Source organism: Cibotium barometz, chromosome 3 (genome assembly GCF_041138505.1).
Source record: "Cibotium barometz isolate CiBa-2024 chromosome 3, ASM4113850v1, whole genome shotgun sequence".
Classification (NCBI taxonomy): domain Eukaryota; kingdom Viridiplantae; phylum Streptophyta; class Polypodiopsida; order Cyatheales; family Cibotiaceae; genus Cibotium; species Cibotium barometz.
In genome coordinates, this window is record NC_141048.1 from 25,350,037 (window position 1) to 25,364,312 (window position 14,276).

Here is a 14,276-nt window from a genome sequence, read left to right on the forward strand (position 1 = left end):
GATGTGGTCCCTTGTACTCCCAATCACAAGAACTTAGCTCGAAGCCTCTAGACCATACACCTTTCATGTATCAAACCTATAAGTTGCTTCATAAAAAGCAATCCCTTGCCTCTGAATAAAATAGAACATTAGACCTTGATCCATGATCCTTACATTCACAACCGATCAAGCCATAGTGATGCAACTTCATTAGAAGCTCTTATGTTGTAGGCTTTTAATGCTCCATATCACACAGCAAGCATACATATAATATATTATTCCCATGACACTAAACATGTACTTGCTGTTCTTCGCATGAAAATTTCAAGACATGCAATACTAGTGTTCGGTAGCCTATCACGGGAACCTTCGCAACAACGAAGCTGAGGGATGATGACTGAAATTAGAAAACAAAATATGAAATGAAGCATTGTTTTTCAATGTTTCAGGACACAAGAGAAAATGAGGGTTACAAATGCTTGTACCATGGATGCAAGGATACCATACATTGAAACCTATGGCACTACAAAAGTAGGCACTTTGAAATCATCCCTTGAACACTTCCAGCTTGTAAACCTTTCATGTCAGTGACTCGCTTAGAACACGCCATTGAGATAGCTTTTGTTCATAGACGTTGCCTTGAGTGTTTCTACAGAAAAGAAGCACATTGAGTTCTTTTACATATATTAACACTTGCAATAGGAACATTGCCACTATTGAACATGTAAATGCTTGCAAAATGACAAACTTTGAAGCTCAACAAAGAGCAATCCCTCTTTTGGTGTAGTTAAAGTACAGATTTGTATACAACAGTTACGTCATTTGTAAAACATGTGGGCATTTTTGTTTAGGCACTCCTTCGTTCCATAATGTCTTCAACTCTCCACGCCTCCAGCCCAGGAAAAACAACGAACCTGAAAATATAGCATTTATAATTTAGTAAGCGCTAAAATTTACTCATGTAAGTTGATGTCATGGTCAATTGCAGAGGATTGGAGGCATTTGACCCCATACTGAAGGCAGGGCGCCTCTCCCAGGGGCAGGCTTCCCCAGAAAAGCAACATGTATGCAGCCAAGTCCCAGCCCACAAGTCCCAGCCCAGGCATTGGACCAGGACATCAGCAGGTCAGATAGAAGCTGCGCAGGCAATTTAAGCACCTTGAGAGGTTGTCTTGATCGTGGGCCAGCCATTGGATGTCTGGACAAGGGAGCCCAAGTGTGGATCCCAAATAAGCCTCTCTTATCGGTCATGAACAGGCCCCCACCTTCGTGAGCAGCCTGAAAGTGCAGCAAATTAGCAGCAAGAGTCATCCCTTTAAGTTCAACCATCCTGCTCTAGGATTGACTTGGGTACCATAGAATTTTCCTTATTTGAGCAGGTTACCTCCATTTCTGTTTTGAAAGTTGCACGGATCAAGTCTTGCTTGAGAAAAGGGGTTTTCTTCTTCATCTTTTTTAAAGAACAAAGAGGCGTATTTTTTGAGGTGGGTTCTTTTTCTTTCTTTTTTTGGGGGCTGTGTGTGTGTGTGTGTGTGTTGGGTGTTGCTGCTCAAATATGGAAAAACTTTGAAGAATGTGCAGACCAAGTCTTGGAATGGAGATCTGCATTAAAAGATTCTTAAGGTGAGGTACTATGATCTTCATCAAAATACTCTCAAGGCTACATACTGTCACCTTCATCTAAGGAATATGAACAAGGTCGCTTGGTGTGGTGCACCATGGACGTCCCAGCATCACTTTTATTGGACTGCCCCACAACACTTAAGGTTTTGGCAGTGGATCCTGCACCCATTTACCTGGACTACATGACGTGAGCAATGAGGCAATCCTCCCCACCATTCAGTAAGAGGAGGATGGTGCCAGACTGGCACTCCATTTTTTTCCTACTGGGGGCCATAAAAATGCACCAGAAACTCCATGGTGCCAACAATGCCCCTTGACAATCATTAGTAGTTCAGCAGCGGCAATTTCAGCAGGCGCAACCCCTCTAGCCAAGTCCAGCTGCTCCATATGGACCGAACACATCCACACTCTCCGCTGCTGTTGGGGGCACCTCCTCCCAGGAAGAGGGGCACATCTGGAGTCCTGGCCTCTTCCAGACTAAAGGCACGAGCATGGTCCTCCAGGCAACGGCATTACAAGCTCCTTCCCCCAGGCAGAGGAGTGTTGGCTTGGATGTTGAATCGAGCTCGGGGGAGAATTGATTTGCCTTGCATAGCATAGAAATTGTTTTTATAATTTCAAGCCAGCATCAGACTAGTGATAAGAGTGAAACCTTAACTTCAAAACCATTTCAGACTGATCTTCAAAGAAAAACAGTAAAACCGTCACATAAAGGAAAAGAATTTTCTGTACCCACGCTCAAGAGACAACAAAACATCAAGCTACACTTTACCAAGGGTGAAGGGAACGATGTATAGCAATGCAGGTTGTCCATGGCCGTCCATCAAGTTCAGAGCTACATATGTGATGAAAAGTCCTGGAAATCAAAGGCAAGCACATTAGCAGATTTTCAAACCTTGGGCTAAGCTCTCAGCTCAATAGAAACACATGTTTGCATCATACACTCCATTTGGCCAGTGCAACACACGGCAATGCATGTTAACAATTTACCTACTTATCACAAAGCCAAGTACATGTTTATTGAAAAAACTCACCAAGTCCATAGCCTAACAAAAGCCACAAAAAATAACCATTCCGGAGAGTTTTCTTTGTAGCCACATCAAAACTACAAGATAATTAAGATAAAAATGTCAAAACTTGGACATATGGTAGTGGTACTAATGCCATCTCACAAGAAATGCCTTTTTACAACATATAATATTTACTTATGCTGAAACCTAGAGAAATTTTGGTTTTACCGTTTTGCAAATGAAATTAGAAGGCCCGGGAGAAGAATGTCCCCAAAACCTATGATGCTGTACCCTCCCCATGGATCGAAAATTCTTGGTATCTTTAACAGCATGGGTATGCCATCCTCTCCACTCCTATCACCACGAGCAACCTGTTCAATAAACCTTCAAATTGTGATGTCCTTTAGAAAAGCCTTCCCTACAAGCCCCACCCACACTTTAAGCAGTTATTTAAAAGGGCAACGAGGACAATGAAGAATATAATATCATGACTTAAAGGGCACGACCTTCGGGACATTGTGATAGACTAAAGAACTAGAACTGATGTAAGAATTACAGATCAAATTAACCAATAAATTCCCAGAGATTTTTGCAGGAAGATTACTTTTTAAAAAAAAGATGTAACTAAGGTGCCCCACTTAAGAGTTACGGAAAAACACTTACAACAATCATCACACTCTCAGTGAACACTTTTGGTGAAATAAACACCCAGAAGATGTCATATAGAAAAGCACACGTAAGCAGCACTGTAGAAACCTGTCATACAGCATACAAACAAGGCAACCGTTTTCTTTACAATTCAACTCCAAGTCCTATCAAAAACAACCTGTTTGTTCACTGAATGAGAACAATGCATAAGTTTTTTAATGACAGGACCACTTGCCTTTATATTTGGCAATCGAACAATCTGAAGCACAGTTATGATTAAAGCTATACCCTGATGCCACCAAAAAACAAAACTGTCATCTCCCTCTCTCTCTCTCTCTCTCTCTCTCTCTCTCTCTCTCTCTCTCAGTTATTCTAGAATTGAGGAGTTTTGAGATGACTGTATCTGATGTTTAGCATTGTAGATCTAGATCAGCAGGAACTTTTTTCCCTGGGAAGTTTTTCAGTTGATGGATTGGATAGTTGGCTTCCGACTTTTATGGTCTTGACTCTTTGTATTGCATCTTTGGTCTCATAGGTCATTTTGGCCTTCCGTAGGCATTAATATAATTTTCTCTCCCCTCCCCTTCTCTCAGACACGTAATCCTCTCGCCTCACCTATGTAGGGTGTCGCTACATAGAATATAATGGCTTGAAACCACATGGTTTCTTTGGCCTTTTTAGCTGCTGTTTTGGCTTTCTCAACCTCTTCTTTAGCTTTTTTTCTTGTGCCGCTTCGTCTTTGGCTTCAATTTGTTGCCTTAGCAACCTGTTTTTCTCCAAGAGCAATCTGATGAAATTTTCATTGCTTGGCGGAAGCATTTCTGGAGGAGTTGTCTTCCTTGTAGAACTATTCTTCAATATCTTCCTTGTAACTTGGTGACAATGTCTCTCTGACATTGTGGATATATGGCCATCTTGGATATATGGCTTTATTCGCTCCCTTTATTGGGATGGATTATATCTATGGTTTCTCATTTGGCTGAAATTTTTATGGAGCACCAAGATATCTATGCATGTGTGAGTGATTCTTATTTTATGTTACACACTTGAGTTAATGTTCACTTCCCATTATGACTAGTACTGCAGTCTGCTATGTATAATCCTAGCAATGGCCATAGTATGCACCTTCATAAGATTGTTCTCATTTAAGAATGAGAGAAAGCCTTATGCTCTGATACCAATGTGACTCACCCGAAAAGCGCCGGAGTGGGTGTGCATCGCTTGACCATGAGCACAATTAAACATTTCAGCATTTAATCATAGCCATTAAACAATCCACAAAGCCAAAAATAAAAAATTGCACATATAACACCGCATAGAGGCTTGAATAGGCCAACCCCCACCTTGGAGTATTTCATTATCTAAGGAGAAATATAACATGTACAAGCTTCGAGGGCCTTACTCTCCTCACGGAAGATGCCGGATTATCCATATACAACCATAAACATGTCCTTCATCCAATATGGCTATCCAGCATGTCCTTCCATAGGCGCACAAACATGTATAACAGCCCACTTGGCTATTCCACAAGCACACAAACCTCTAAACCAACCCATGTGGCTCATTCATGAGCTCATAAACCTGTAAACCAACCCATGCGGTTCATTCATGAGCTCATAAACCTGTAGACCAGCCCATGTGGCTCATCCATGGGCCTGTATGTCGCATAAAACCATTATGCTCAAAAACAGCCATTCGGGGTGTGCAAGATGGTGTAGAGTAGTGAAAATCATCTTCCCCTAACTCAATATGGCTATAGTGGACTTAGAAAAGGTCAAAAATTAGAGTTTTTAGCCTTCAAAAGCTTGCTTGAAGCTCAAACTCGCCCAAGAGATGACTCTCATGTTCAAATAAGCAAGAAAATGCTACAAAGCCATGTGTGTAGAGCTGAATTGACAAGTGTGAGGACACTTGTCTCACTTTTATCCTCTTATCTGCCACATGTCCCAAGTCCAAAGGCCAAAAATTCCACAATCTTAAGCTCTACAATATTCCAAATGATAGCAAATTTCACAATAGCGCTTTGGCAATCCTCGATCTCTGCTGAATTCTGGAGGTAATGACGTGAATGGAAATTCCATTGGAGATTGCCAAAAATAGCAACTTTCCCTAAAATTTAAAGATAATCTCTTTGTGTTCCACCACATGAGAAATACATGTAAGCACCATGTAGAAACATGTTTCATTGCTCGATCTCTCCCAAATCCTCAAGAGTTCGCCATACATTCTTTCCACTTGACACATGAGCTCCAAAGCCCATTTTTGTGTCCAAGAAACCGTCTCGAGTGCTTGGACCATGCTATGAACACTTGGTCCTCTATATTGGATGATCCCCCATTCCCAAAGCTTGTACATTCTTGATCTTTTGGGCATCCAAAGCCCATCCACACACATGAATTCTAGAGATGCCCAAAATGGTGACAATACATCATTTTTTACAAATTCAAAGGTTATGTGTTGCATATTTGGAGATTCTTGTTCATAAGGAGAAGATTTGTGAAGTGGAAGCATCCATAGGCACTCTTATACTTGTGCATATCATCTACACTCTTGGAGTCTTGGGTTAGCTCACTCAAGTATACATGTTTTTGGTATACTTTGGCGACCGCACCTTTCATTCTGTCCTATCCCATTGCTATGTGTGCACACTGTCGTACCTCTCTCCTTCTCTTACTTTCCTGAGAGCTCACATCCAAGGGGGGGGGGCTTTCATGTTCCTTGTACCTTGTCCAGCTTTGGGAAATCCCACACTGTGAGGATATCGCAAAGAGCAGCTACCATTAATATTTCTGGGTTCGGTGGATTCATAACAATTGAAGATCGGCTTGATGGTCCCAACTACTCACTATGGAGATTCATGATGTGCTAATAGCCATGGGGCTATGGGAGATTGTCACGGGGCGAAAGCCTCGTCCTACAGCAGCAACTCTTGGCACCTCTTGGCAATACCAAGGGGGACTCAAACTCTGGCACACATGGTGTCAGGCATTTCACCACCACCGCCTGGACAAATTGAAGATCAAAGACAGGATGCCCGTGATACTCAAGCAATGGCCATGATTGTTCTTTCAATCATCTGGTCCATTGTTCCTCACATCCAATCCTAGAGCTCTGCAAGGGCTGCCTGGGTGTTCCTCAAGACCATGCTCCAATCCCATAATGAAGCAAGAATCATGTACCTTATGCGGGAGCCGGACAACTTGACCATGAACGAGGGTGATTCCATCGCTGATCACCTTACCAAGGTAATAGACCTAAAAGAACAGTTGTTGATCAAAAACGAGGTAGTTGTAACAGGAAATCGGTCACCAACATTCTTAATTCCTTACCTGTGTCCTATCATACTTTCTATGAATTTCTCTATGAGAGGAGAAGGCAATCCTAATCCTTTAAGAAGCTAGTTGGATTACTTCTAACCTACATTCATTCATGTAAGTTGATTGGATTACTTCTATCGTGTAACTCCCCAGCTAGCCCGAGCAAACACTCAAAAATCTATCCTACATTCATTCATGAAGGTACTCCTAAGGGACTGGTGTACCATCTTGTAAATAAGGCATATCGTGTCCGGGTAGGGTCTTTGACACAATACCTTTATTTCCATGCCTGCATCTATCTTATCACCTACTTGTATCTTACGTTTCATGCTCATAGCCTCAGCAAAGAAGAGAAAAAGAAACGGGGCGAGAGGACACCCCTGACGGACTGATCTGGTCAGCTCAAAACTCGGCCCCCGTCCTCCTGCAATCAACACCTGGCTACGAGCTGTGGAATACAGAGCCGCCACCCCTCTAATCCAACCTGGCTCAAGTCCCAGGCGAAGCATAGTGCCCTCTAAGAAACCCCAATCGACTCTATCGTATGCCTTCTCAAAATCGAGAAGCATCACGACCAAGTGCTCACCAAGAAATCTAGCTCGGGCCGTCGCCTCCCAGAAGGTGAAAATATTGTCAAGGATACTACGCTCCTTGACGAATCCTGTCTGGGTAGCATGAATCAACTCCCCCAGAAGGGCTGGATCCTCAAACTCAAGGCCTTTGCTAAGACCTTGTAGACAGTACTAAGGATCGTAATTGGTCTCCAATGCCGAATATCATCTGATACTCCCTCCCCCTTGGGGATAAGAAAGATCAAGCCCTCTGAAAAGCTGTGTGGAATCACCCCAGTGTCCAAAACATACTGAAAGCCCCTGCGGAGGCCTGGCCCCAAAAGGTCCCAATAGCAGATATAAAAGACCAGCGTCAATCCGTCCTCCCCTGGGCAACTATGGCGCGGCAGGACCCTCAAGGCCTCAGCAAGCTCAACCTCTGAAAGAGGCTCACCCAGAGCTGTACGCATACGGTCTGTGACCCTCCTCTGCACATGGGCCCACACAGTCTGTCTGCAAGCATCCCGAGCCTCAGTGGCTGGCTCCGCTGAAAGCAAGTCTCTATAGAACCCAGTGGCAGATCTCCCCGGGCTCAGTAGCTACCGATCCGTCCGGCCTCCCAAGCTGACGGACTCCTGCACGAGCATGGCGGGGTCCAGTAATCTCAAAAAACTCCCCAATCAATCTATCACCAAGCTGCGTCCCTGAGAGGCCTGGCGACGATAGTAAAACTCATGTCTCTGCTCCTCTGCCTCTCTAACCTCCTGGCGTGCCTGGCTCAGCTGGGACGCCACCCACTCACATGCAAGCTGCTGCTCCTGAAGGCGCTGGAGCGAAGCAAGGCTGCATCTCAGCCGATGCTCCCGCTCGCGAATCTCTCCCAGCCGTGTCAAAGCTGCAGCGTGCAGAGAAGTTGTTGATAATTAGTCCGATGAATCGTAACATAAAAATTTTCAATTGGTTTTTTGTAGTAAAAAGAAGTTTCGATTAAATATCAAATATCTTCACTCCCCCTCCCCGAATCTTCTTCAAATATAAAATTGTGCTCCAGATTCGCACCCATGCATTGTAACTCTCGAACTAGCAATCGGAAAGATTCTGGAACCGTATTGGGTTTATGAACGGGTTTTTCAGTCGTAATAGCACTAGGTACTTTGTAACGAGCTTGAATATGATATGATTTAATTGTAAGCATCTCTTGCAACATGTAAGATATGCCAAGACCCTCCGAAGCCCAAACTTCCATTTCTCCAACTCGTTGCCCCCCCGTCTAGATCTCCCCTTGAGGGGTGGTTGTGTAACAATCATAGGGCCCACTGGATCATGCATGAATTTTATCATCAACCTGATGAATTCATTTTTTTTTGTAGGCCTTTTTCGATATTAATTGGTTGCTCGAAAGGATCACCTGTTCATCTGTCGCTCAATTGACTCTTTCCGTGATGTTCGGGCTCAAATAACCATGGATTACGAGCCCCTGTATTCGCGCCACAAAGCTCTGAAAATACTAGTTTTCTAGAAGCCTCCCGCTCGTATCTTTCATCAAAAGGTACTATCTGGTAATGGGTTTTCAAAAACTCCCCAGCTAGCCCGAGCAAACACTCAAAAATCTATGGTACATTCACTCATGAAGGTACTCCAAAAGGACTTAATATCATATTGAGTGGTGTACCATCTTGTAAATAAGGCATACTCTGTCTGGGTAAGATCTTTGACACGATACCTTTATTTCCATGCATACCAGCTATCTTATCACCTACTTGTATCTTTTGTTTCTATAAGATATATATATGAATAACCTCTAAATCATTCATAGTATTGTCTTCAAGATAAACCCACCTAACGTCAGTGACGCGACCTCTTCCACCAATAGGGACTTTTAGACAACTCTCTCTTCCGTAATTATAGTTCATATCCCTTCAACTCTCTTGAAATTTACTAATTATTGAATACTTATGAGTCCAAATACGAGTCCAGCCTTGGAGACATACTGTGCGTGAAAATTACACGCCTATTCAATAGGATACCCCAATAACAAAAGATAGTGAGGATGTATAGACATTTTTTTAATGTTACCAAATCTCTTTCAAAATCTTGATGATTCAAACCTTTAACTCATAAACCGGTGATATAATATTATTGGGATTGCTTATGTGTGAGGCATCCATATACATTTAACGTGATAGGCTATAATAGACTATAGAGCATCTCAATTTGTATACGGTTTCGGCACAACAAACAATCCTTGTTTTTTTTTTTAAATCTCAATATAAACATTTATATATTCATTAAAGCTTGGATCATGTGACACCCAGATTCGAACCAGGAATGAAGGATTTGCAATCCTCCTCACCACTTGACTATATCACCCTTACCTAACTATCTATGACAGATCTCAATTCAAGAAGAAACCTCCATTGATACCGAATGCTTGATAGTAAGTAGTTACTAATGAGTATAGCAAGTTGCTTATTCCCCTACCATTCTTAATTCCTTACATGTGTCCTATCAGAGTTTTCATATTTCTATGAATCTCTCTATGAGAGGAGGAGGCAATCCTAAGCTCGTTGGATTACTTCTACCATGTACGTAGTGATGTGTGGCAAAGTGACACCTATTAGGGACACTTGGCATCATATTTGACACATGGCATATATGGTGGTAACATATGCTTAGGACTTTGAGTCAAAGATCATTTGGTTGTCCTAGGTTTTAGGTCCACAATGATTTACTCACTTTGTGACGCTTTTACAGGAAGATCCCACAAAGGTCAGTGATGCTCCAAGGTGGACATAGTTCCACAAAGACATCTAGCGCTCCATAGGTGGATGAGATTCCACAGAGGCACTCGATCCCTTGATTCTTGTAATCACGGGGGAAAATACACCTAAGTTTCGGATTGCAGACCATGGATACAAAGATGGTGAGATTTACTCCCTAGTAAGTGGCAATGAACCTTTTGTTGAGGAGGTTGAGTCTACTTTCAAGGACATACAAGGATAGTGAAAGGACACACAATGGTCTTGGAGTAGAGTTGATTACTTGCCCAAGGTTGGACTGAAGGTTAAACCTTTAGGTAACCAAATTCTTGTAATCACGGGGGAAAGTACACCTAAGTTTTGGATTGCAGACCATGGATACAAAGATGGTGAGATTTACTCCCTAGTAAGTGGCAGTGAACCTTTTGTTGAGGAGGTTGAGTCTGCTTTCAAGGACATACAAGGATAGTGAAAGGACACACAATGGTCTTGGAGTAGAGTTGATTACTTGCCCAGGGTTGGACTGAAGGTTAAACCTTTAGGTAACCAAATGTTCAAGTCATTAGCTTCTCTTAGCCTTGCTGAAGCATGGTTCATTGGGTCTTGCCCTCAAGCCGCAAATGCAACTTCCCATTGTGGGTGCGCTAGAAAGCGATGAAGGAAAAGCTCTCAAAAAGAGATGGTCCTTCGTGATGGTTCTCTCTCAAGAGGGCATGGAAGATGTTCCAAGAGAGACAGCCTGGTACTCCGATTATTGCACCTGAGGCATGGCATGCTTATGCTAGAGAGCTATATGATGCACCGGGACAACCCCCCCTCCACTGGGAACTAGACCAGCTAGCAGCACCTTTTTCACTATGCGGATGGTGCTAGATGCAACAGACAAGTTACAGAATGGAAAGGCACAAGATCATGATGGGCTAGTTGGAGAGCACTTCCCAAATGCGCGCGATACTTTGGCTCCGCTGATCGTACATGTGTTCAATTGTGCCATTTGTGAGGGTTTCTCGGCAAGCTGGACAGAGCATATCATTGTACCACTCTTTAAGAGTGGGGACCCCATGGTGCTAGGCAACTATAGGACGATCATGATTGGTCATTAGGTGGCCAAACTATATGGCTCTATATTGGAGTCAGAGCTAAGCCGTTGGGCAGAGAGGCATGGTCATCGAGCACAGGGACAAGCCGGCTTCAGGAGAGGATTTACTACCAACTTCGGGCACTTATTGAAGAGGGAGGCCACAGAAGAGAAGGATATACTGCTGCTTTGTAGACTTCCGCAAAGCCTTCGATACCGTACCACGTGCCAGGCTTATGCACAAATTGCATGACATTGAGGTACCCGAGGATATGCAGTGGGGTATATATGCTTTGTATGAGTCTGTGACAAGCAGAGTCCGAGCTCCAGGCAGACTATCTGATAGGGTGACCAGCACGATAGGGGTGAAGCAGGGATGCCTGCTATCGACCACCCTCTTTGGATTGTAAATTGATGTGGTCTCCGATTATGTAGACAGATTCGGGAGGCCTAGGGGCATGCCTGGCAAGGATGTTGATACCCATCTTGTTAAATGCTGATGATATTGTTCTAATCTCAGAATCTCCGGAGGGATTACAGAGACATCTGGATGTATTACAAGCATTCTGTACGGATAGAGATCTCACATTGAACCTTGGGAAAACCAAGGTTATGGTGTTTAACAGCACCAAGCATGGGTGACGAGAGATCAGATCCTCAATTCACTTTCCAAGGGGAGCCGGTTGAGTACGTCAGGTCATATGGCTACTTGGGAGTTTCTCCCTGAAGGAGGCAATAGCAGCTAGAATAGCTCGAGGGCATGCAGCCTTGGGGGCACTTGAGAGGCACTGTGCACACATACAGTTTTACGAGCCGCGCACCAAATTGTGGCTATTTGATACACTTGTCACACTGACCCTCCTATATGAAGATCCAATTTGGGGACCCTACATACATCACACGTCTCAGAGAGGGACGGATGAGGGATAGAGGCAAATGGAGAGACCACTGATTATGATGATTGTCCGCATGATTCGGAGCAAATCATCGGTACCACATGAGATTGTTCGGGATGAGCTGGGTGCCACACCAGTAGTGACCAAGGCCCTATTCCAGGCAGTTACTTTTTTATAGCGGCTATGGGAGCTCCCTCAACATAGGTACTCCCGATTGGCATTGACCTCATCCATACAGTTGGCAGAGGATGGAGATACTCATTGTTGGTATGCTCAGATGAGATCATGGTTTGACCTACGTGGTTTGCGGATAGAGGCACTACCACCCTTTCAGTACAGCCTGGATTGTCCATTTTTGGATCTCACCCGCTTAGAGCAGAACCGCGTGATTAGCATGGATATCGTCAGAGTGGACACAGAGAGGACATGGACTAGTCCCCTTGAGCCCTTAGGCACGAAAATGGCTCATTACAAGAGCCATTTTCTACACCTCTCACCAGATGATTTTCACCCGCCGGCGTACATGGATGTACACCTATCACATGGGATACGTTGTGCCATTGGACAGATCCGGACCTCATCACACCAGCTGCGGATTGAGACAAGGCGATATGTGTGCATCAGATCTCAGATGACCGCATTTGTCAACTATGCTACCAGGAGGCAAAGACAGAGAAGCACTACATTTGCCGATGTACAATATATTATGAGATCCGAGGGAGATATCACTGCCTCTTCTGAGAGGTTTTTGGGCCGTTACGCAAGGTCAAGGAGTTTGAGAATCAGAGATGCCTAGGATTGTTCCTACTTGAGCTCAGGAGACACAGAGACACCCTCTTGGCAGACAGGAGACCGAGCCATGATATACCTAGATAGAGGATCCTAACAGATTTCTTCGGCACTAGCACTAGCACCCCACACACCTCCTGATACCTCCTCCATCGAGCCATCAGGGCACCAGCCACGCTCCCAGGGAGTCACCACTGATAAAGCAGTTGTCTTATGTCATGCTCGTCGGCCACACCCACCAAGATCCCGATCACGGCATCCTCACCATAGCCAGATCAGAGCCATTATTGCTCGCCATAGGAGGTGCCTACCTCGCTTCTACGACCTCTCCATTCTAGATAGCCCCATGGCGGAGATATTTGATCTGAGGAGAGGGCAGCACTTCAACTGATCAGCATACATGGATCTACTTGATATTCATTTTCCCTTCTACTCAGTATCATCTAGGAGTCTTACTTACAGTTCTTATAACTGTAAGACAGTCATTTTATTGTACTTTTCAGTTTCATTTGGTTGTTCTCTTTGATGAGACACCAACTTCAGATGTACTCTCAGTTTTGGTCTCATAGGCCATTATGGTCTCTTAGAGACGGTAATATATCATTTCATTTCATTTCTCACAAAAGGTGGGGGAAGAAGAAGAAGCTATTTCAAGAAGAAAACCTACAATCAAACCTATCTAGCATGCATCCATCAAGAAAGCAAGATTCAATAGCATGCAAGCAAGCAAGAAGAGAGAAGAAGGAGAGCTCACAAGAAAACTATTGCAAGGGAATGATTGTGTCACAATTTGGCCGCCCAAGTGGACTATCTCTGTTTCATGGCAAGATACACGAGGCAAGGAGCTTCATGTCACCCAAACTGAGGCCAGGATTCGTGTCACCTACGGGAGGCAAGGCCTCGTGTCACCCATAGTATGATTGCTTGCTATGACGTGTCCAGTTCACGGCGGGCGAAGGACGCCCACCCGTGAACCATGCGAATGCCCTGTATTCTGACATGGTTTGTGGCATGTTAACCCCTTCAAGGACCACTTTGTCAACCAAGCATTTCTCCGAGGAAATGTTTGATTATATGGGAAAAACAAAATGATCTAAGTACCACCACCACAATTCCTACACAAGACCCACACACAGACTCTCCTTTAACATTAGGAGCTGTAGCCTGTATGGCTCCTCATTATTTAATAGAGGGAGTACCACCATATGCTATTCTGCACAATCACTGCTCCAAGTAGGTTCTCATTATTTAAGAAGACTGAGCATGCCTATTTGGAAAAATCAGCATTTTGCTATTCCATATGCTTTCCACCCCATCCTTGGGGGATGTCTCAATATAACACATTTGGTTTTGAGAAGGGGAAGAATATCGTCACCGCTGCCTTTATCAACTAAATTCTTTGATATAGACTTAGAAAAAAATAATCATAGATCTTAGAACTCCCATCATCGTCCCTCAACAGCATAGAAATCCTCCAAGGAGAGCTCAAGGAGAGCCATAAAAGCTCATCAAGCCTCCTCCAGGCTCCCTCTTCCATCATATTTGCTAGCTCACATTCACATTGCAATAAATGCACATTCAAGATGCTTTAGTTACATAGTTTCGAAAATTTGAAATGCTCAGTAA

At 43.8% G+C, this 14,276-nt stretch overlaps 1 protein-coding gene across 1 annotated transcript in view; it reads right to left on the bottom strand.

Annotated features, from left to right (window-relative positions):
* Positions 1 to 382: 382 nt before the first annotated feature.
* The window catches only part of LOC147639878 (signal peptide peptidase-like 5), a 47,591-nt gene continuing 33,697 nt past the window's right edge, over positions 383 to 14,276 (bottom strand). The window contains exons 9-14 of the mRNA XM_086775002.1: positions 3,496 to 3,549; positions 3,276 to 3,368; positions 2,841 to 2,983; positions 2,637 to 2,707; positions 2,375 to 2,458; positions 383 to 893 (exon numbers count right to left, since the gene is read on the bottom strand). Coding sequence (XP_086631128.1) covers positions 793 to 893; positions 2,375 to 2,458; positions 2,637 to 2,707; positions 2,841 to 2,983; positions 3,276 to 3,368; positions 3,496 to 3,549 — 546 coding nt within the window. The 3' untranslated portion in view covers positions 383 to 792. The remainder of the gene's footprint in view (positions 894 to 2,374; positions 2,459 to 2,636; positions 2,708 to 2,840; positions 2,984 to 3,275; positions 3,369 to 3,495; positions 3,550 to 14,276) is intronic.